Raw genomic sequence first — 24,655 nt, 5'->3', positions numbered from 1 at the left:
CAATTTTGATTATTTGAAATATTGACCTCAATATACATAGATGATACTAAACTTGATTCCTTAGAACAACAATATGAATGCACATAAATTGAACTCAAACTTACCACAACTCAAATTCGGACAAAAGAAACTAAAACCCACGCAGAAAAAACTGTAGAGCATACACCAAATTGACCCGAAGAATAATATTCCGTGTACATATAGGAGGAGGTAACCCAAACATAACCTTAATGAGCCACAATCACACCTTGGAGCAATAACCCTTTTTCTTTGGAAAAAAGCATGGTCGGTGGAGTGGATCACATCTTCAAATGCTTCAAAATTTCAGCAAGAATCGTGCTCTTATATGGTCTAACGGTACAGCCATTATTTACTTAATAAGTAAAAATAATAATAATACGCGCTTTTCTCATTATTTCGACCGGCCTGATCGACTCACGAACCTGAGACTGGTCGCGCTGCACGAATGGAGGCAAGATACACGAGATAGCAAAGCAGACGCCCGGGGCAGAATATTTTTCTGTTCTTGTAAGTTGATGATCAGATCCTTTAATTTCGAATAATTAATTTTTAATTTCTGGTGCATCGAATTAAGCTCTCTTAAACCGGATAATTAGATAATTTGGTATCACCTTAGATCTGCTTTTAGTAACAATCAGATAGCTTGAACTTTCATTTCGAGAATTCTTAATAGATTGAAGTCGTCATTCTTGCATAAATATAACCGTTGACTTTGTGAATCTTTATTGGATTTTTTTCTTTTCTTTTTTCCTGTATAAATGTAATTACTTGTTTTTTCTCTGCAGTCTTTTGGATTGATGTGTATTTGATGTATTTTTTTGTGTAGTCCGAGTTTCATTTTGAAATGATATGTATTTTTTCGATTTTCTTTTGTAAATAAAAGCATATCTTAGATTTATCAGAGCATAACTTAACTGTAGATGGGGGTTTTGCCTTGGATTTAATGTACGATTAAGTTACACTATTAGGGTTACATTGTTTTGCCAGGGCTAACATAACGTAACGCGACACAAGAGACACTGTTAAGGTGAAACTGACCGGGACATTCATTTTCTGTATGGGAGCAATATCCTTTAAATCGTCAAGGAAACTGTTTATCTAATTGTTTTTAATTATAAGGTTGTCGCTATATTTAAAAAAATAAGGAATAATAAAGCCTGATTTTAATGACGGAGGAAGTGGGATCATGCTCGGAGACCAAAATTCCAACTAGGCACGGAACTCGAGAAACATCTCCATTGAAGGCTGGAGGGCAATGTTTCAATAACTATTTAATGTTTTGCAAAATTTGACCACTTTAGATTTTAACCCGGTCATCAAGCTTTCAACAAAAGAAGTAATGTTATAGTGGTTTCTTTGACAATTCAATTTTTATTCCTTTTCCTTTCGTTTTTTCTGGCATGCTTAGTATGGTTACATGGATATGTTGAAGAAATCAGTTGGACAGTCTCTTTGTTTTTCCAGGTCCTTTTGAGAGTAGGGGAGGTCTATCTTGCCTTGTGTTTGTAGTACACACACATTGGGCTCCAAGCACATTTTTGTTTGAAGTTGAGTTGCTTATGTAGAACATGATGCCTAGTCTTTATCGCTAGGTCAAAACCAATGAACTTACTTGAAATAAATTCGATATTCACAGATCTCTGAGTTTGTACAAGTGCATTTGAATCCAGGCCATTTGTATAAAAGTTGCTCCCATTTTAACAGGATGATTTTTTGGGGTATTAAGTTAATGTACAATGATGCCCAGAATTCCTTTCGTTAATTTCCTAGATTGGTGAATCTTGGGTGAGGTTATGCACTGCCTTAAATGCACGTTAAACTTACTACACACCTGTTGGAATTATAGGCGTTCTTATAGCAGCTAGGGGATTTTAATAGGGCTGACTCTCTTGTGGTTCCTAAATCTCATAATTTTTACCACAGCACCTTGGATCTGCTGGATACAAGTCTCATACTGGGAATTACTGAGTATATCTAACAAACTTTGCAATTAACTATATTAGAGTATTGGATATGTTGTCAGATATAGATTTGATTGGCTGATTAACATGTACCATGTTGAAGGATCTGGCTTGCAAAAGTGAATAGACTTGCTTTGTTGTAAAATTTGGAAAGATCTGGATTATGTTTTTAGATTGTTTTGCCACACACAGTTTATGTGTTTATTAATGTCTCACTAGCCTTTTTGGGAGAGTTTAATTTGTTTGAAAATGGTTGACCCATTGTGTTATCACATGAGTTATGCAGCTGTTGTCCTCTCCTTCTCTTGTTTACCTCCTGGAACTGGTGTAAACGTCTTGTAGATAGTCCTAATCCAGCCAGGCTTTGAGTTCAAGTTTCTTAACTTCTTAACTTCTATTTGTCAAAATTTTCATTTCTCTTTCAAGTGACTTCTTACTTCAGCATGTACTTGCTTGATGTGCTTTCCAATTTCTTTGCCTCTGCATTCCTTTTGTCTTCATTGCTGATATATCTTAACTCTGATGCATTTCTTGATTACCACCATTTGCAATCTGAAATGTGTTTGGCTAGTACTTTTATTTAATGAATTGCTATATCCAAACTCCACCTGAGATAGAATCGTGTATCAATTTCCTGTCTTTTCCCTCGCTAGGCATATTAATAAGTTTCCTAACTCCTGCTTGCAACTTCAGTTTGTCCATTTATGGTTTGCTGAGGGAAACTTCATTTATGTTGTCATGTTTCTCCATTGTATCCTACAAAGTTTTGTGCCCCTATTTGAAACGTTGCTCGTTGGCAAACCATGTAAGCCTTACAGCCTCCTCAAAAACTAGATCAACTACATATATGCATTGCATCATTACTTTTTGTACACGGGATGAAATGCACCATCTTAGACAACCTGTCTGCTACTACAATTAGCAAATTGTTTCTTTTTTGCGTTCTCAGCATTCCCAATACAAATCCATGCTTATATTGCCACAAGGCGTCTCCAGTATTAGTAACAGTTGATATCTAGCATTTGCTTGACCGTTTGCACCTTCACAAAGTTTTCAACCTTGAACAAATTTTCCTTGCGTCTGTTGAGTAACATGGATCAGGTTCCACAAATGTAATTACACTGCTGTTGTTATTGGTATGTTCCAAATGCAGATCCCAATCTCTTATAAATATAAGAGTAGGAACCATGTCTCTATGATAAATCATTATTATTTAATATATATTAACAATATAAATCACAGTATAGCATATGTATAATATATTATATATATATATAATATAATATATATGTAGTATATATTATATATAATATAATATATATGTAGTATATATAATATATAATATAATATTATATATATGTAATATAATTATAATATTATATATATGATATATTATATCAACATTGAATCTTACGATTAAATCAATCCGACTGTAGCTATAATGATATAATCTTAACAGCATCTTTGTATATTTGTGTCTAAAAATAGTTCAAACTATCTGAGGTAGATATCTTATCTACCTCAAAAATGTTTTGCTTATCCATTGCAATGTTTTTTCGTTGATGAGATTTGCCCTCATTGAACTTGTGGTTATGCATAATTGATTTTCTTTGAATAAAGTTCATTTTTAATAAGATAGTTCAGCCACTGGCTTTTGTCCATGCTTACTAGTTCCTTAAAAGCTTGTCATGCCTCCACAAAATAATTGCAAATGTTTTAGGATCTCAAAACTGGCTATTTCTATTCTTATCTCTATTAGCAAATTTTGTCTGATTCTCAATGCATTGACAACATTTTTTGACTTTCACTCTTACGATTCAACACAAAAATGTAACTCTGCATAAATTTTAACCAGTGCATGTCAGTGGCTTAATTTTTTGTGGTGGTTTAGCTGTTTTGGTGTTTAGTGATCAATGCACAACACAAATTTCTTGGGTAACAGGTAATTCTCCATTTGTCTAGTGCTCAGGTTACAAAATAGAATTCATGATCATAAGTCAAACATCTCCTTGTGGCATCATTCAACTTCTGACCAAATTATGTTAGTTGCCTTCTATTTTGGTTTAATATTACCACCCTCACATCTCCACTTGCACAACAATCAATTTGGAATACTTTATTAAAGTCTAGTAGGATTAATACTGGTTATTCTGTTCCTTTTTTTTCAACAACTCAAAGCTCTTATCTGCTCCAGTGGCCCACTTGCATTCCTTGTCGAGCCTCCTCATTCTCTTAGACAATGGTGCACAAATGTTTTTCTAATGAATTTTGTATAAATGCTTTCTGGTCAATGAAAAGATCACACTGATCTCATGTTTGTTGGTGGAGGCCATTCGACAGTTGCTTTAAATTTCTTCAGATCCATCTTTCAATCCTTGAGCTGAGATGATAAATTCCATATTTTTCAAACCAATTAGTCATTGTGATAAATAGTTACAAGCTTTCTCAATTTTTTTCACAACCTCATTAATCAATTGCATTAATGTATTAGGCTCGTTTGTAAGTCCAAAAGCATAACTAGCTACTCATACAGTCCTCCATTAATCTTGAATGTTGTCTTCCATTCACCGCCTTCCCTTTCAGGCTCTGATGATAACCACTCTTCAAATCAATTTCACCACTTGAGAAGTCCATTATGATATCCATACTTGGTAATGGTAATGGAAATATATATGATTTTGTTGATTGCTTTGTAACCAATACACATCGTCCAGTCACCATCCTTCTTGGGTGCAGGTGCCACAAATGGGATCAAACTCTCTTTGATCAGTCCCTTCTTTCATGTCTTGTATTGTTCTATTGAACTCTTCATTTTTTTGCTGGTGTTATTCTATGTAACACCTAATTTGGTAAGCTGACCCCTGGAACTGTTTCCATGTGATGACTCATACTCCTTATTGCCAGTAATCCTTTTGGATTGTTATGTGATATGATGACGTTTGTTTCTTTTTGGGTGGATTAATTTACTGTTAAATGTGTTCAACTTTATTTTGGGCAGATTGCATTCTTTATTAAGGTCCTCCTTTTATTTATAATCTTATAAGTGTTTTTCGCGAAGAAAGATGATTTTGAATTAGGGTTTCTTTGTTCCTTTTTTAGAGCGGCAAGTTTTTGGGTTATTCATGTTTTGTGGCATAAATATTTTTGGTACTTGCATCATTTTTACAGAATAATAAAATTATATTTTGCTGACTGTTGGCATATTCTGAATTTAAGGTTGAAGGTTTATTGTTCGTTAGTTTTCATTTAAAAATATATAAAAAAATTTCATATTATCTGTGTATTCGATTGAGGGCACTTCACTTGCAGGTTTGATTGAAAGTTAAGACAGTTATATTTTATTGCAAAAGTTGCATGGCAACAGTTTCAAAATATATTAACTTGTAGCAGACACTCTTTTGTCTATCGTATCACCATAATTTGCATCCGAAAAAATCCATTGCTATTTCATTGGATTGATTCTTACAGTGATATGCATCTATTGATATAGCATTCTCACTACCCCAACTTATTCATCCCTAATATGGGAAATGAATACCCACTGCACATTACTAATTACTAATAAAAGTTAACATGATTCTTTATTGTTAAACCTACCTAATACCAAAATTTTTATTTATTAACCTACTAAGTACACTGTAGTTATATTATAAAAACCAACACTTCTGCCCTTCATTACATCAATATGTAAAATGGCAAAACACTGCAGGGACTGCAGAAAGAAAGCTTTATGGATATTTGATGAAGAGGTTCCCTTAAATTTACTAACTCCCCCAAAATTCACCAAACTAATCACATTGTAGATTGCCCGGTTATCAAACTTGCAAATCCTGTGTCATGTGAGATTAGAAATCCAAATTTACATTGACAGTGAGAGAACAATTATTCTCTCCGAGGCCACCCTTCAATGAGAGTGTCGAAATTCCTCCTCAAGTGTCTGCATGATGAGAGTATAACTCTCCTTCGTGTTAGAAATATAATTGTTGATGTCAAAGACATAGGGGATTGTTAGAATTGCTGTCATTGATGTGAAGCAGGAATTTTTAAGTTGAAGATGTTGTCTCAGTCAATTAGAAATGTTGTCCATAATGTTAGAGAAGCTATACAAAAGAGTTCAAGGAGGTTTTTTTGTGATTAATTATTATTACAAGAGTGAGAATTGTACTGAAGTCAGTAGCTTGTAAGTATTCACTAAGATCGTTTGACAATGGAAGAGTTTGTTGTAGATTCTTTAGGACTGCTGCTCAAAGGTGTTTTTTGCACTATTTATATTGTGATATTAATATCAGGATTTAACTGTGTGATTTTGAGTCAAACTCATTGACCCATGTTTCATGAGTAGTGATTCAACATGAATCCATCTCTCATGAGAATAAATGGAACACTTAGCACTCATTGGATCTAGGTGATGCTCACAGGGGTGAAGCACCGGGACTTCCCGGGAGGTCACCCATCCCAGTACTACTCCAGCCTGAGCGCGTTTAACTACAGAGTTTCCTCCATGGTTAAACTCAAAGCTTGCAACCCCATTTGCAAAACCTTCACCAAGTGTTGTGCCTTATGAACCATTCATTAGAAAGCCCCTTAAGCTCATTAGTTGATAAGAAGGAGATAATTTCCACAGCTAGTCAAATTGTGATATTAATATCAGGATTTAACTGTGTGATTTTGAGTCAAACTCATTGACCCATGTTTCATGAGTAGTGATTCAACATGAATCCATCTCTCATGAGAATAAATGGAACACTTAGCACTCATTGGATCTAGGTGATGCTCACAGGTGTGAAGCACCGGGACTTCCCGGGAGGTCACCCATCCCAGTACTACTCCAGCTTGAGCGCGCTTAACTATAGAGTTTCCTCCATGGTTAAACCCAAAGCTTGCAACCCCATTTGCAAAACCATCACCAAGTGTTGTGCCTTATGAACCATTCATTAGAAAGCCCCTTAAGCTCGTTAGTTGATAAGTAGGAGATTATCTCCTACTTATCAACTATTTATATTGTAATTGGATGGTGCTGCTTTCTACTGAAATTTGTTGTTTGAGCTTGCATTTTGGTGGATAGGTGGAGCTAGTCAAGAGGTATGTCAGAGCCAAGCTTGAGAAGATCTGAGTTACCAAAGAGATATCTAGAAGAATCAGAATAAGTCTGTGCCTACTTGTTGACTGTGCAAATGTTTGGATGGTTGCAGTAGCCAAAGGAAATGTGCACTAGCTAGAGGAAGTGTGTGAAGGTCTTTTTGGGGCCAATAGAGTCTGTGATCTGAAGCACATGATATTACTTCACATGCACACTTCGCGTGTGATTTAAGGCTGAGTCGACTACATGTTACAAGCTATTGACCTATTGCCAACATAGATTATCTATTATTCTCATATCATTCATTTTATAATCTGAATTGGTATTTAGTGACTGGGTTGATGCTCGTTTAAGGAGATTGGCGTCTCGTGTAGGTTGGTGCGTGGAAACCAAATTGTAAAGGGGATTGTGTCTCCTGTGGGCTTGTGCTTTTAAATCAGACTGCAAGGGGATATGGTGTTTCCTATGTGTTGAAATTCCAATAAATTGGTGCCTGCACATCAAATTGTAAAGGGGATTGGTGACTCCGGTGGGTTGGTGCTTGCAAATCTGATTGTAAGGGGATTGGTGTCTCCTTTGGGTTTAAATCCCTTTGGGTTGGTGCTGCAAAATAATTGAAGGTCAATTATCTTTTGTGAGGTTGGATATGGGTAATAGATCCAAGCAGCTGCTCACTGATTTTATTCTTGTGAAGGTTCCCATTTAAATTTGGTGTTCTCTTGTGTGGATGTGTTCACTTCTTGCGTAGTCATTTTTGATATTATTGTTGATGCTGCATTAAGTAAAAAATATTAATATACTAATTCATCTTCTTTCTCAATATTTGTGTGCTGTACAGTTGGTATTAAAGCCAAGTTCCTTGGTGTGAAGCCTTACGGCCTGAGGTAGATTTTAGTTGACACACATGGTAGATGAAGAAGGTTTTTAACTTTTTCTTCTAATACAACACCACTATTTGATGGATTTAACTATGCCTTTTGGAGAGTTGAATGGAAACATACTTGATGCCAACAGAGTTTGATATTTGCCAATCTGTTGTAGATTGGTACACAATTCCCTAAAATCCACCAACAGATCAAGCTGGAAAGTAGTGAAAAAAATGCAAGAGCTGAGAATGCTATTTTATGTGGTTTTTCAAAATTTGACTTTGTCAAGATAATATATTGCAAGGCAACAACAGAAATTTGAGATAAGCTTCACTATATCTATTAAGGTGATGATGACAAGGTTAGGCTCCAGACTTACAGAGGAAAATTAGGAAATTTGGAAGTCCAAGTTGAAGAGGTCAAGAGGATAAACCTCATTTTCTCTATGAAGGTGATGACAAGGTTAAGCAAACTAAGCTCCAAACTTACGGAAGGCTTTAAAAGTTGGGAAGTGCAAGTAGAAGAGGCCAAGAGGATAGAAGAAATTGTGAGAAATTAGTTGATGAAGGAAAACAAAGAAATCATCAAAAGCTTGAAACTGAAATCGTGTATATGAGGAAGGCCTTGGAGAAGGGTAATTCTCAGTTAGTAGAACTCTGGAAGTTTAAGAAGTTTTGACATTCTTGATGAGATCATAAATAGGCGATGGTCATCACTCAACAAGACAGGTCTTGGCTTTGACGAAGGTCAGAGCTTAGACACTAATAAAGATTCGAGCATGGCAGATGCAAGGAATTCTAATAGGTAATTGGAAGCTCTGAAAGGACAATGTGCAAACACAGTCAAGAAAATTTCAACACAGCAAGTAGTTAGAAAATACCAAGCAAAAAATGAATTTAAAAGATTAGACCTTGAAAGATAGCCTCAGCTGACCACGTTCTAACATCCTTCTTTGGTTATTGTTTTTCTTGCAATCAATATGGTCATAAGGCAGTCAACTGTATAGTGACATTTGCAAGGATTAATTTGTAAGCAAAAATTAATTTGGACCTCTATTTGATTTCAGTATTATATGTTATAAGTGCAATGATTTCAGACATAGAGCAAGACTTTAACCTCCAAGCCAGGACAAGAAAGTAGACATCTCCATTGATCAGAAGCAATAAATTAAGAAAGTGTGGAAAATAAAGCAAAAAGATTCAAAATTAGAAAACAATGATTGTACAAACCGCTTTTCATGCACAAAGTGAAGGAAATTCATGGATAATTGACAGTGGTTGTTTTAGTTGCATGATTGAAGACGAGCATGTCCATCAGTTTGAAGAAGTTCAATGGTGGCTCAACGAAGATCTTTTGCAATTCTGTTGCTAAGATATCAGGAAATGGTACTCTAAGCCTTTGATAATGGGAAAACTAAGACAAAGGATGTCTATGTCGAAGATCTGAAGCATAATCTACCCAATGCAAGACAAATTTGTGCCAAAGGCTATAATCTCTCATTTAGTGTGCAAGGATGTGAAAACAGGGACACAAACACTGGAAAACTTATTCTGAGGGAGATATGACTAAAAGTAACAAGTATAATTTCATTGAAATCAAAGGAAAAAAAAAATGGCAAGTTGACCTATAATGAGATAACAAGATAATTTTTTTGTAGGATACATGGATTAAAGTGACAGTGTTTTGTCACAAGGACTAAACAAATGGAGTAATTGAAAGGAAGAATATAACAATGGTTCATGAAATGGCTAGGTGTAATCATTCATACATCCACCCAATGAATCATCCAAGAAGACCAACATGGTCGAGATGAAGGGTGTGAAAGAGAAATCATTGAACTATGGATACTCCTGCATGATAATAAGAAAAAATATCAGTACCTAAAACAAACAATGTGATTTGATTAAGAACTCGTGTCAGGTCATGGTAGTCCTTAGTGTAGTCTTGTTGTCAAGTTGAGCGGTGGGTGATCGGGTACATAGTGCCCTCACAAATCCTTGGCCAAGGTAGGTTAGTGGCATGTTTGCTGCTGTGATCACTAGAGGTCAGAGTGCTGATAGTTGGTAGATAGGTTTATGGAGGGTATCCTAAGCCTAGCTGATTGTTTAGCTGATGCTCTAACACCAGGAGGCTCAGTGGGTGGACATTGCTGTCCAAAGCCTAATTCCCAAGATAGGGAGGGACTTTCTTGGTAGAGATTGTGTGGGGGGTATTTAGAGGTTTGCGGTTGGGAGGTTAAGCCGAATGACAATGCTTCTCCTCTCCTCCGGTAGCCAAGTCTTGTAAAACTCAAGATCAAAGTCATTATGCAATCCATCTACAAATCGGGTCTTTTACATTTATGTCTCGCAATTTCAGTTAATTATTTAGTTAGAAGAAATGGTTAGTTTCACTTTCTATAGAATAAGGCAGTTTATTTCAGTTAATCATTTACTTGTTTATGTTTCAATGGAAGGAAAATGATATAAATTCATGGGTAGTTATAACCATAGTTAAAAAACTCGGTATCGGCAATATCTCGGCCGACCCAAAATTTTTGAAAAACTCGGCCAAAGTTTCAGCATAAATCGGCACTTTTATCGAACATTTGAAAATATACAATTTCTTAAAATATTGTCTAAATTTACAATGAATCAATTTAATATTTAGATATTATAAATCTACTAAAATATATTAAAATATATTATGAATATTAAATCTATTAAAATATATTACTTATAAATCTATTAGAGTTAAACTAATAAAATAAAAAAAATTAGTAATTTAAAATTATTGTAAATTTAAAATACAAAATTTGAATTACAACAAATTACTAAATTAGTAAATAGTATTACAATAAAATTTAAATAGTAATTGTTAAACTATATATATATATATATATATATATATATATATATATATATATATATATATATATATATATATATATATATATATATATATATATAGTATTGTAGGAAACTTAAAATTGAAATATAATTTTTAATTTTTAATTATTTACCAAAACATAATATTTTGATTTTATTGTTACAAAATAGATTAAGTTTAAAACAAAAATGATTAACTAAATATATTAAAATTTACCAAAGAAAATTTAAAAAATAGTAAAATATTATGTAACATACTCGGGAATACCAAAACAATATTCCAAATCTGCAAGCTACCATAAATCTCAAGAGTCCAAATTGATGGATTGATTTATTCTGTCAACGGTCAAATGCTGTCAAATACCAACTCTAGACTCCAGAAGTGCCGTTGAATGCCAACTGTAGACTCCAGACAGTGTCATCAAGCCGTCGAATGTTGGGAATCAAATGCAGGTCGAGAGACAAATGGGAGTCGAATGCATGTTTCAAATGCAGAGTCCATACAAATGGGAGCCGACTAGGTCGCGATGGAGACCAATGAGAGTTGCAAGACTTTTCAATGAATATTTTTGACATAAACGATAAACCTAAAATGTCCTGCCCAAGACTTTTCAACGATATATTCCAGCGAGTTTTAGCATTTACCGCGTTATATTCTTAAATATTCGCCATGATATTTTCCCATATCTCGCTACCGATTTTTTGCACGATATAATCACTTGGGTTTTTGCATCGCAAAATATGGCGATATTTTGCCATATTTTTAAACTACGGTTATAACTGTCTTCATGATATATTGAAGTCAATGCTATTTTTAGATATTTCCAATTTATTTAATTAGTATGAAATTGTAGCTTGTTACACTAGGACAATGCTGAATGTAGCTAGTTTGTTTGACGTTTATTGGAGGGAAGCAGTTCATACAGCTGTCTACATTTTGAATAGAGGGCAGATAAGAGTGAATAATACAGACATCATGTAAATTATGGAAAGGCGGACCTGCATCAGTCAAATATTTCATAGTGCTTGGAAGCAAATGTTGCATTAGAAGAAATGAAGATGACTTGGGTAAGTTTGATTCATGATTTGATAAGTATATTTTTCCTGGTTGTTCAACACGAAGCAAGGCATATTAGATACTACAATATTAGATTGGAAGAAGAATGTTGAAAGTGTGAGTAGGAAAGTTGACGAGGCACTACATTATGAGTTGGCATCAAATAAAGAGGATAGTAATCCACATGGATCAGATTGTGTCAATAAAGAAGTTACAAAAGATGAACTTGAAATAATAGATACAGTTTTTTTGACATGGTATGTTTAGAGAGATCATTTTGAGGGTCAGATTCTTGGAGACAAGGATGGTGGTGTTCTAACTAGAAGAAGGTTAGCCATAATCAATCAACAAGTGCAATTTTCTTTACTATCTAAGATTGAACCTATAGATTTTGCAAGGGCTTGCTAGGACGAGAATTGGATAGATGCAATGGAAGAAGAATTGGATCAAATTGAAAAGAATAAGACATGGGAATGTGTTCCAAGATCTAAGGATAGCAATGTTATTGGAACAAAATGGGGATACAGGAACAAACGAATGAGGATGGAAATGTGATTAGAAATAAGGCAAGACTAGTTTGCAAGTGCTTTGCTCAAGTAAAAGGGATTGATTTTGAAGATTTTATTTCTCTGATGACCAGGTTAGAAGCATCCATGATCTGATTGGCATATTTTGTAATTAAGAACTTTAAAGTCTATTGAATGAATGTCAAATCAACATTTCTGAATGGTAATTTGGAAGAAGTGTACATTGAACAACTTGAAGGGTTTCAATTGTCAGAGAATCAGGATTTTTGTTTGCAAGTTGACTAAGGTGGGTGACTGACTCCAATAGGCTCCTAGGGCTTGGTATTTGAAACTGGAAAACTATCTGTAGCAACAATGGTCCAAGAAAGGTATTGCTAATAGCAACATTTATATCAAAACTGAAGGTGGCCATCAATTGGTTTTGGTTGTCTATATTAATATCATTTTTGGTGGCAGTAGTGAAAAGATGTGCAAAATTTTTGCCGAAGAAATGGAAAAAGAGTTGAGGTGTCTATGTTTGGCAAGTGGTCATTTTCCTTGCTGCCAGAGGTATATTCATATCACAAACAGACTGTATCAAGGAAATGTTAAGAATTTTGGGATGGAGGATTTCAAGCCTTTCAGTACATCTATGGTTATTGGGTGCAAGTTACATAAGGATGACGAGTCAACTGAAGCAAAATAAACTCTCTACAAATCAATGATTGGAAGCCTGTTTAGGTGACTGCATCTAGACCTAACATTATGCAAGCAGTGTATATGGTTGCAAGATTTCAAGCAGCACCCTAGGAGACATGCATAAGGGTAGTCAAAAGGATTTTCAGATATTTGAAAAGTACTACGAATAATGGTCTACGTATCCTGAATACTAGAATTTATACAAATGCAGGTTGGGCTGAAAGTGTTTATGACAAAAAGAGTAGTGCATTCTTTCTTGGAGATATTCTTGTGTCATGGCTAAGCAAGAAGCAGGGCTCTGTGTCAATATGTATTTCAGAAGTGTAATATATAGCAGCTGTTTCTTGTTGCGCTCAAGTACTTTATATCATAGCTGGAAGTTTTACCAAGGGCTGGATTTTCCTTTTGGGAAAACTTGGCCAGTTTTTGGCAAAATCTTGGCAAAAAATTTGGGACTTGAAAAATTACTGAAATTTAATTAAAAATGCATTTTTTGCAAAATTCAATGAGAATATGTTGTTTGCCCTGTAGGTTTACAGATTAATGCATACAAGAGCATATAGTAACAGAAAGAAATATAATGCAACACCAAGAATCAGGGAAATTGCCAAGCCTTCTTCATTAATATCAATGAATGTTGACAACCATATATATACCAGACGTACTCACAATGGCAACACAATTATCACTCCACAATAAATGATGATAATTTTTGGACTCAAGTACATGTCATATATAAGTGCCGAAGGGGTGCGATTGCCAACCATCACGACCATACCAAACTAACTACCCTTTCAAGTAACTAACAATTTTAATGATAGCTAATTTTATCCATAACAGATGCATCCAATGAATCAATAAATGAGAACACAAAAGAAACAAGCTTAGTCTAGATATATTTAAACACAAAATGGGTACAAACGCATTCTCGTGGGGAATGTTGTATTATACTATTATAATGCTTCTTGGTAATCTTAGCTAATCTTTAGGTTATTAGGCAGTTTCTAATTATGTCTTTAGTTCGTGATTGTTTCTTTTAGAAACATCATCTTTGTAAATTTATATAAGGAGCTTTCATCTCCTCCTTTTAACAACACGGCCACTATCTATTTACCATAACATGTTATTAGAGTGGGTTGATGGGATTTCATAAAATTTGGTAAATTTTCTAAGAAAAAATTGAGCCTCTTTTGATCTAGAACTTTTCCCATTTTCAAATATTTTTGCTGAAAATCACAAGCCTAGCCCAAAAATTTTATTGCAGGATTTCCTGGTTTGTGCAAAAGTTCTGATTTTTGAAGGTTGCATGTGAGCTGCATGTACTTGCATGTTGCTTGCATGATTTTACCATGTGAAGTCTCATGTTTTCTTGCATGAAGATTTCTGTCTATAATTTTTTCTTCAAAAAGTATTTGTGAGATTTATAATTCTTTCCTCAAATCATCTATATCGGGTATATAATTCTTTCTTCAAAAATTCAATTTTGGGTTTATAATTTTTTTCCTCAAAAATTATCTAATGGGTCTATAATTTGTTTTTCAAAAATTATCTTGTGGGTTTTACCCCCTTTTCCCTAAAAAATGAAGCTTTGTATTCTTTGATTCATGTCTCAGATTTTGTTGTTTGGTTTTGATTGGTTTTTCACCTAAAAAATTGTTTAGTTTTTCCAAATTTTCTTCTAAAAAACCATGGCTTATTGTAGTTTGTTTGGGGCATCATGCTCATCTCCAAAGTTTGTAGGGTTTGTGAAATTTCCCTCAAAATCATGCTATCTTCTCTTAGTGTTTGTCTCAATCTCTAGGGAAGAGTAGCTCTGTTATCCAACATCAGGTTGGATGTTTTGTGATGATTTTTGGTCAGATGTTTTGCTGATTCTGGGAGGGTCAGTGGCAAACTCGTCTCCTTTTGCAAATCTTTTTGAAGAAGGGGGCACCCTTATCTGCTCTTTTCTAGACAGATTTTTAGCTTCTTGGTCATAAACATTTGCAGATCTAGGGAGGGTCTCAACCACAACATAATGTTTTGAATAATTTGTGAGCAAAAGAGAGTAGTTAGACAATGACCATTAAGGGAGGGTATTAGAATATTATAATGTATATCTTTAATGGTCATCTTGGTTAATCTTTAGTTTATTAGACAGTTTCTAATTTTGCCTTCAGTTTATGATTGTTTCTTTTAGAAACATCATCTTTATAAACCTATATAAGGAGCTTTCATCTCCTTTGTTTAACAACAACAATGCCATTGATTTACCATAACATGCTGATGGCTGGAAGCAAAATAGTAAAGAATTTATGTAAAACCATAAGTAAATGCATCATTACAATTTTACATCTTCCTCTTTCCATGTCTAGTAAAAATTAAGGGAGAGATAGAACTAGAGAGTCTGGTCCTAGAAGTTTGCACTAGGCATGACTGTGCCTCCTTGCTTGGTATGTTTGACTCAGTTTGTTTCTCGTCCTTCATCCTGGATGTAGCTTCTCCTAGAACTAGCAATGCCTCCTCATTCGACTCAATGTCCTCTTGTGTGAAACCAAATTCGCCCCCTCCTCCATGGCCTGCCTCTCCAAATCATTGATGTCATCCTCTTCAAAACTACCTCAAGTCTGCTTCAAATCGGCCTCAAATCTGATTCAAATTGATGGAAATTAGTTTGCAAGTGCTTGGAGGACTATTTTCCCTCTCAACAGAATAGGAGTGAAGAAATGAGAGATGAAATTAATTTGTGCTGTTTTTTGCCTTCATGTGCTGTTTTAAAACTGCGACAGCAAGTTTTTGCCAAAAATTTGAGGAGTTTTTGGTGCCAGTAAAAGTCATAAAACCTTGCTAGACCAGAAAACTCAGAGAGCTTTTGCGACTTGGTGAGTTTTTTGTCAGTAGTACATCTATGCTTTATATGAAGCAGACTTTGAAATATGGTAAACTGAGTATGATGAATCTATTTCAATTCTCTGTGATACAAAAGTTCAACATTTTCAAAGAATCCAGTGAAGGACAAAGTATATCTATTTCCATCAAGTATCATATTTTGGGAGAAAAAAAATGTAAATCAAGAAGTCAAATTGGAGTATGCTAATACAAGTGATGCAGACATTTTCACCCCTTTCTAAATAGAACTTGATTATCTGAAAAGTTGGGAGCAATATCTCGTACCTATCTCCTAGTGCTCAAGAAGAAGCACACATTCAGGGTAAGCTAATCAATAGATTGTTCTGGCATCCCTAAAATGCTACAGTTAGAAGGCAAGCAATACTAATTTGCAATATCAGCTCAGGCCATTAACTCTTAAATATGATGTGTGTGTCATTTTAGATCTCACGTTCCTTTGCACAAACCAAAATATCCTTTTAGCAGGGATTTTCAGCAAAGTTCCTTGGTGTGCTTGTGGTTTGATAGAGTAAGTTTGCTTGGCACAACAATTTTCTAATAGCGATAACATCTGACCGGGTCCAGTTCTCCCATTGTTTGGATATTGGTGTAGACTAGTTTTTTTAATCTTTAATTTTTTTTCAGTGACTTAAATAGAGGTCTTGCGGTGAAATGCAGCAAGACACAACTATGAGAGATGAAAAATACAGTTTGGGAAGAGTTCCTAAAACATAATGTGAACAATAAGGACTTCAACTACTTATTCGAGGAAGATCAAGTGAAGAGAACAGCGGCTCTGATTATCAAACTTCAAAGAAGGAGAGACAAGTTAATTAAAACTTTGCAGCTAGATTAGTTCCGCTTCTGCCTTGGTGGGTGCTCGTGTAGGGTCCCATAGGCTACTTTAGCCTCGTGGACGTCATTAAAATCTATTATATCATATCATATCAAAAAGATCTTGACTAGCTTAGAAAAACAAATAACACAGTTCGAGCATCCTCTAGCCATTGATGTCAAAAAGGGAGAGCAATAGAGATGGAAGGGGCATTATGCTTATACTATATTCACAAATGGTTAGATTGCAAAGTTGCCACCAATGCAAAGGGGAATAATGTTAGAAATATTGTCATTGATGTTATAGAGGCATACAATAGGTCGTTGGAAATATTGTGATCATATTGTCGTCATTGATGTCAAGTAGGAATGGCAAAATTGTAAATGTTGTTTCAATTAATTAGAAGTGTTGTCATTAATGTTACAGAAGCTCTGCAAGAGAGTTCAAGTTTTTTTTTTGATTAGTTATTTTTACAAGATTGGGAAGTTTGCTACACAGTAGCTCCCGAGCATGTACTAGATTCTTGAGGATTGCTGCTTGAAGGTGGTACTTGCACCATGTTGCAGTGTTATTGGATGGTGCCACATTGGTTTGCAGTTTGGTGGATAGGTGGAGCTAGTTAGGAGGTATGCTGGACCCAAGCTTTAGAAGATTTGAGCTACTGAAGATCTTGTGTCTACTGAATGATTGTGCAAATATTCAGATGGTTGTGACAGCCAATGGAAGAGTGTGCCTGCCAGTAGAAGTGTGTGAAGGTGTTTGAGGATTAGTAGAGTCTTTGATCTGAAGTGAATAGTATTAATTCATGCCTATAGTAACGGATTTGATTTAAGGTTGAGCCCACTATATGTTACATGTTATTGACCTATGGCTAGATTATCTTGTGGAGTTGTGATAGTTTTAATTATCTTAAGCCTGATAACAACATGATCATATATATATATATATATATATATATATATATATATATATATATATATATATATATGGCAAATTGCTACCAAGGGGGTAGCGCCCATTACATTAATAAGCAGCAAAGACAATTACATGAGAAGGTTGTATGAATCAAGAAAGACACAACAAGTGAACCAAGAAACCCAAATGATGCTCCAAGAAATAGACGGACCCACCAGAATAACACAATGGGGTGATAGCACCATCCCAACCAAAAGGGCAAAGAGAATACACCAGCAGACCCGCACTTGAGGACAAGATTGAAAGCCAAAAGAATCCACCCCATAAAGTCAAGGAGACAGACCCACACAAGGGCAAAAGAGTCGAAAGCTAAGAGATTCCAGCGCAGAAACAACAAGCCATAGAAGTCAAAAAATGCCAATCCACAGAGACCAAGAAGGCTTAAAATCAATCTATATGACAGAGGATAAACATCATCTGACCAGAAGCAGATTAAATATGTGAGATCAAGCAACCGCAATGAGGGGAAAATACACCCTGATTGAAGGAAGTGATAATCAACAGGTCCCTCCAAGGGAGGCTGCTCCCTTGGAATGAATTAGGTAAGATTTGATAGAAGTTAATTCCATCATCTGAGCAGCTTCAGTTCGTTTTTGCTTGTTAGTTTTTGCCCTGTTTTCTTCCTTGCAGGAGGTGAATTGAGCAACCTGGCAGCGGATTGTGAGGTAGTCCATGGCTCAATGATATCAAGCTCATCAAAGTCATGAATAGACTCATTGTCACTGTTGGGATTTAAGATAGTTAGTTCATTGCAGGCAATTACGACATCATCAGGAGCGGACAGGATTGGAGAGGTAGCATCCACGACCTCAGACAAAACTGTCACCTATTGCCAATGACCGGAGAGGATGTGCATTAAATACTCACAACCTTCCATCCAATGTGCCCACATCATAGACAGTTTCGTCGCATTGTGCAACCATGGGAGATGCTTAAGGAATATCCAATGAAGCACCCACAATGCCATCTGATGCAACAGGAACAGAGCCATGGATCAGATCAGCCGCAAGATCCAAAGGAGTGGATGGTGTCGGAGCAGGCTTCTTAGGGGTCCACCGTTGGGCTACAGGCCTAGGGCACACTGCCTCAAAATGTTGACGACTTCTGCACCAGAGACGGAAGAATTTCTCAGGTTCAACCTCCAAGTATTCATTCCACACACCATGGGAGGATTCAAGGGAGATCGTCTTTGGGATAGGATGGATAGAAAGCAAACGAATTTGAGCGGATTGAGCAGAACCATCGTCACCAAGGTCCACATCAATCATACGCCCAAGAGAATTCCTGATACGCTGCAGGACCTGCTCTGTCCAGAATTCCAATGGGAGGTTATACAACCGACACTGCATGGGGGCATCATATGGCATATAATTAACAGGGTTGAAACCAGGTAACCATTGTTGAATAAAGATAGTCTGATCTTTGATCTCCCAAGGTCTTTGATTGAGGATATCATCTCTATCAGCTTTGGAGGAGAATTTTACCACAAAAGAATGCAATGGAAGGAAATGTATATCCAAGCAAACACAACCCCAGTTTGAGAGAATCCAACACCAAATATCAGACCAAATCAGGTGTCACCCAAGAATGCAGCTGATAACAGCAGACTTCTTCAAAGACTCGATCCTTTGGTCAGAGATATCCGAAACACAGATGGAAATTTGTGGCTCCTTCGGCGGATGCAAAGCAGCGGCAAAGGGCAGAATATATATATATATATATATATATATAGATACCTTCAGTGCAACATGTGTGTGGATGAGTTTAATGTAATCAGAAGTCCATTCTTTGATAATGTGTATATCTGTGTCTGTATAAGCGCATTGTTTCATTATATATGCCACATAATAGAAGTGTTGAGAGGTGGATAATGTTGCCAAGTATTCAGCTAGTTGATTCAGATCAAAATTGGATGTATGCAGAATGAATTTGTGAGGATCTTCATGATACAATTAGCTATTATTCTTATATCATTCATTTTGTAATCTATTTTGGTGCTCAGTGCTTGGTTGATGCTCAGTCAAACGATATTGGTGTTTCCTGTAGTTTGGTGCCTGCACATCAAATTGTAAAGGGAATTGGTGTCTCCTATGGGTTGTGACTTCAATCAAATTTCAAGGAGATTGGTGTCATTTGGGTTTAAATATCTATAGGTTAGTGCCTGCACATCAAATTCCAAAGGGGCTTGGTGTCTCCTTTGGGTTGATGCCCACTAAATAATTGCAAGTTTAATTTTTCTTTTGTGAGGTTGAATTTGGATAGTACATCCGCGCAGCTATTCTTGTCATGGTTTTTTTCCCCTTAGGGTTTCCACATAAATCTAGTGTTCTCTTGTGTGGATGTGTTCACTTCTTGCATAGTCATGTTTGATATTTATTGTTGATGCTTTGGTTTAAACTTCAAGTTAAAATTATTGAAATGCTGATTCATGTCCTCTCTCAGTATTTGTGTGCCACTTCAATTCTGTAAAATCCCTCCTTGAGTCTCACGTGAACCAAATTGACCGCCTAGTATTCAGAATGAACAAAGGTGACAAAACCCTAGATGCAGTGTAATGACCTTTGCTAATAATATTCAGAAATAACCCAGAAAAACAATTGCAACCGGAAGACTAATCTAAAACTATTTTAATAAATGGATTGTTTTGTATATTATCAATGCTTTTACAAAACAGCACATGGCTGATTGAAGTTTATCAAACTAATGCAGCTTATAAACATGTCCACATGCAGAACTAGACACTAGTGTTATTCCCAATTTCAGTCTCAATGCAGATCGAATGCTTTAGGGCCTTTTCCTTGAGAATCCTGATCTTTGATGCTGAAAGATAATGTCCAACAACTAGCAATATATTTATTGCCAGTCTTCATAACACACCTTTGAGAACATTGAATTGGTTCATTGTTCAAATTTATTCTACAATGACCTATGTATGTGCATTAGTATGGGTGATCCTAGATTTCCTTCTCTAACTGACCACACATCTATCAAAAATCTAATTTCTAAATCATGATAAATATAGAAAGAATTATTGCTAACAATGCCTATCCTGTAGGCATGTGAGTTGCCATTAATGATTAATGATTTGATATTCCTAATTTCGGTGAATAGTATAGTGTTAAAAGTTGTCATTACATTGTCAAAAGTGATATCTGTAGATACTTTTCTGTGGAGTGAATATCATATTCTTGGGTTTGGACAATGTGATTATATCTTTGATGATTGTTTGAGGAGTTTAGCTCAGACAAATTTTCTAACAGTGAATCACAAGTTTGATTAATAATGATTGTTTGGTGCAGTTCATTCAGAGGAGTGCTTTGTTATTGCTGTTGAGATAGGTGAGCATCATGGCTCTCGATAGTATCTCATCACCACATAGGAGGGCACAACCTCCGATCTCTCCTTTGTCAGGCTCATTTCGAAGGCAATTTCAATCACGTGAAGATGGGTGGATGACATTGTTCAGGCGGCATCAGTATCTCTTAACTGCACTTGCAATTTTGACGTTCCTATGTACTATTTATTTGTACTTCGCTATAACTTTGGGGGCTGCAGGATCGTGTTCTGGACTTAGTGGAAAAGAGAAAGCTCTGTGCCATTTGGAACAGGTGAAAACGAGCTTGCCTCACAATGGAAAATTGAAATTCATTTGACAGAGTGGACATTAATGGTTCTCTAGTTTCTTGTTTCTGCCTTTGGCATGTTTTTCTATATATCCTTGCGGTGTATCAAAAACAGCTTTAGGACCTTGTAAAAACAAGGAATTTTGGCTCAAATATTTATGCCATTCATTTCTTATTTATTTTTATGATAGTTTTAATCAGTCTAAATTACCTCATTTTTTATCAACACATGGGAAGTACAATCTGTTTAAAAATGTATGATTTGTATCTTTTGTTTTTGAACATGAGTTTTTTTCTAAATTGCAAAATTATGTAACCACAAGATGTATTTTTTATGTTTGAAACCAAAGTGTATGTTTTTGCCCTTATTCAATATTCTCATTTATTTTTTAATTGTTTGTAAATTGCTTCAGTGTTAGAGTGTCTCGTCTTGCATCAGAATAGTTGTATGGCTTAAAAACAATCAAAATGTTTTTCGAAGTAAATTGAAAATACGTCATTGATGGATTAAAAAATTGTCCCATTCACGAGTTCAATATATTGTTAACTTCAGCATTATGTTAGCTTAACACAGAATTATTGAGCATAAATAGTGTAGATATGCCAAATCATCTGTTAGTTGCTACTGCATCTTTATATCATTTATCTGTACAGATAAACTAGGTAGCATATTCAAATTATTTCTTTTCATCAAATTTCACGTGTGCTTTGGGGAGGTTCTGAAAGAGAGGTAAGGACTGACTGTCTTGAGGAGAGTATTAATCTTTTTGTATCTGCCTTTCTTTTGGCATTTTGATGAAGCGACAAATAGATGAGCAAGTATGGTGGTAACAAGTTTTAGCTGATGAAGATGACACTAACAATATGTTGGAATGAGTAATTCACTTGGAAATAAAATTTCTTCAATCACATAGTTTTTCTCTGAAAATAATTTCACGAGGCTATTAAGATATGGGTTTGCAAAATATGGTGCCTTGGTGTGATCTTCTGTATATCATGATGTGCATTTGTTGACAGTGGCTTAATGTATGGTGCTTGTGGAAAATACTGGTTGTCTTGTTATCTGATAGCCGTTTTGATCTCCTCACTGAGGGGCGACAATATCCAGCTGTTTAAGAAATTTGACATTGTAGCGATATCCATCATGCCACCATGGAGATACTGGTTGACTTTGAAGCATATGTGTGCCATTGAAGTAGTCAATTTTATGTTTTGATGACTTTATGTATGAATACTGTACCATGCTATTACTAACAATTTTTAAAAATGCAATTGAGGGTTGCTGGTTTTGCGCCCTTAGAGAATTGTCAGTACCTCTACTGAACTCAATATTCATGTCTATTTTTGTTTGTTTGTTGTCTGTTGTCCTTGAATTTGCATCAATACTGATCCAGTTGGGGTCTTCCATAACCACCTACAGATGTGCCATCGTGGTCTTTTTCACTAACCTCTTTTCTGTGGGGTTAGATGATTATTTTGAGCGTGCTAAGTAGTACATGATGATGGTGTTCAAAGACTGATTAAATAAGAACAGGTGTAGAATTATAAGAGTATTCAATACTATTATTAGAGAGGAAAACCAAACAGTTAACGAAAGAGGAGCAATTAATAATAAAAACAAGTTTTTGGCCCAGCTTTTAAGATGTTAAGGCAAGATGCACAATTTACGTTTTCTCAAACTACTCTCATCCATACCGAAAAGCATGGCCAGCAGTGAAGTGTTTTCTGCCTGGCAATAAGTTAGCAAATATCCAACTAGCGTAATATGCTTCAGTTCAGAGCTCGCCTAAACTTTTGACAAGTAGCGCCCAACTTAGGAAAGATTTAAATAGCAACGATACACATTAATTGTGGGGCTTAACCAACCAAATAACACTAAAATCAGGGTGGATATCTTATGAAAGCTTTTAAGGGGAAAACAACAAAAGATCGAGACGTTTTAAGCAGTAATGCTACAAAAAAGTTCTGATCGGAAGTTAAAAAACATTAGTGGTACGTGCTCAACACAATTTAGCAGTTTTATGCTTCGATAAGACAATAGGTGTTTAATAATAAAACTATTTTCAAAATAGTATAATTATTTTTAATTTAATTAAAATTAAATAAATTAAAATAAATATTAATATTAATATTAATATAAATAAATTTTGACGGAAAATTTGTAAGAGTTTGGCTAGAAAATTGAAAAACTTTTCTTGGTCAATTTTTAACCCTCAATTTTAACTATTGATTTTTATATTTATTAATTGTTAGCTCCACTTTTAACTATTATTTTTATTATTATTATTTATTAGTTGTGATTTCCACATTAGGTTATATTGTGATCCATTCAGTTAACTTTTAATTTTTAAAATTGATTTAGATTTTAGTTCCTATAATTTATTTAGTCAATAGAATATTTTTTGGACTTTTTTTTTTTGTATTTCTCTTATTAATTTTTCATAATTGATTTTTTGATGCGTTTTTTAAATCATTATTCTTTTCATATTTGATAAATTTAATATTTATTAATCTATTTAAAAGATATTAGTAAATATTATGTTATTTAAATTAAAAATTATTAATAATCTTATCTGTTCACATAAGATTATATTTTAAATATCCACTTTTAACTATTATTTTTTTTCTTATTTATTTAAAAAATAATTACTTGTGATCTCCACATTAGATTATGTTGTGATGTCTATTTATTAAACTTTTGATTTTTTAAATTGATTTAGGTTTTAATTTTTAAATTACTTGTATTAGTTTAATTTTTTCTTTAAATATTATTTTTTTAGTTTCTATAATTTATTTACTCAATAGAATATTTGTTAGAGATGTCGTTATTTTTTTTTGTATTTCTTTTATTAATTTTTTGTAATAAATTTTTTGATGGGTTTTTTTAATTTTAATTTTTTCATATTAGATAAATTGAATTTAATTGTAAAATATTGAAATTATTGAACACGTTTCTTAAGCAATATTCAAATTTTTTAAATATTGTAAATTTTATATGCAACTGCTAGTTTATATTTATTTTATGATATATGAATTATTACTTATGGAGAATTTGTTCATAAAAAATTATTAGAAAAATAACATTAAAAGAAAGCATGGATGAAGATGAGAGTAAAAAATAATTTAAAAAATAAAAAATAAAATTAATAAGGAGTAAAAAAATTAAAAATTAAAATCAAATTTAAGCTTTCTAAAGAAAACATAGATTGATTTGTTATTTTTTATATCATATGCAAATCACATTTAAATTTCAAAAAAAAAGAGAAAGAGAGAAAATAACTTACAAGTGTATAGGCG

At 34.5% G+C, this 24,655-nt stretch overlaps 1 protein-coding gene across 1 annotated transcript; it reads left to right on the top strand.

Moving 5' to 3' along the window:
* The first annotated feature begins 388 nt into the window (after window positions 1–388).
* LOC149559256 (ephrin-A3 protein) lies at window positions 389–21,586 on the top strand. Its single transcript, XM_089833186.1, has 2 exons — window positions 389–528; window positions 21,035–21,586. Exon 2 carries the CDS (start codon window positions 21,083–21,085, stop codon window positions 21,386–21,388), a length of 306 nt encoding a protein of 101 aa, XP_089689312.1. The 5' UTR covers window positions 389–528; window positions 21,035–21,082; the 3' UTR covers window positions 21,389–21,586.
* Window positions 21,587–24,655: the final 3,069 nt, after the last annotated feature.

Source organism: Cupressus sempervirens, chromosome 5 (assembly GCF_028749045.1).
Source record: "Cupressus sempervirens isolate cs-2001-9-10 chromosome 5, ASM2874904v1, whole genome shotgun sequence".
Classification (NCBI taxonomy): domain Eukaryota; kingdom Viridiplantae; phylum Streptophyta; class Pinopsida; order Cupressales; family Cupressaceae; genus Cupressus; species Cupressus sempervirens.
The sequence above is the reverse complement of the archived record's forward strand: the minus strand, read 5'-3'. Positions and strand labels throughout refer to the sequence as shown.

Excerpts from the sequence above, each read along its gene's own strand:
- LOC149559256 (XM_089833186.1), top strand. The coding sequence starts at position 21,083 with ATGGCTCTCGATAGTATCTCATCACCACATAGGAGGGCACAACCTCCG.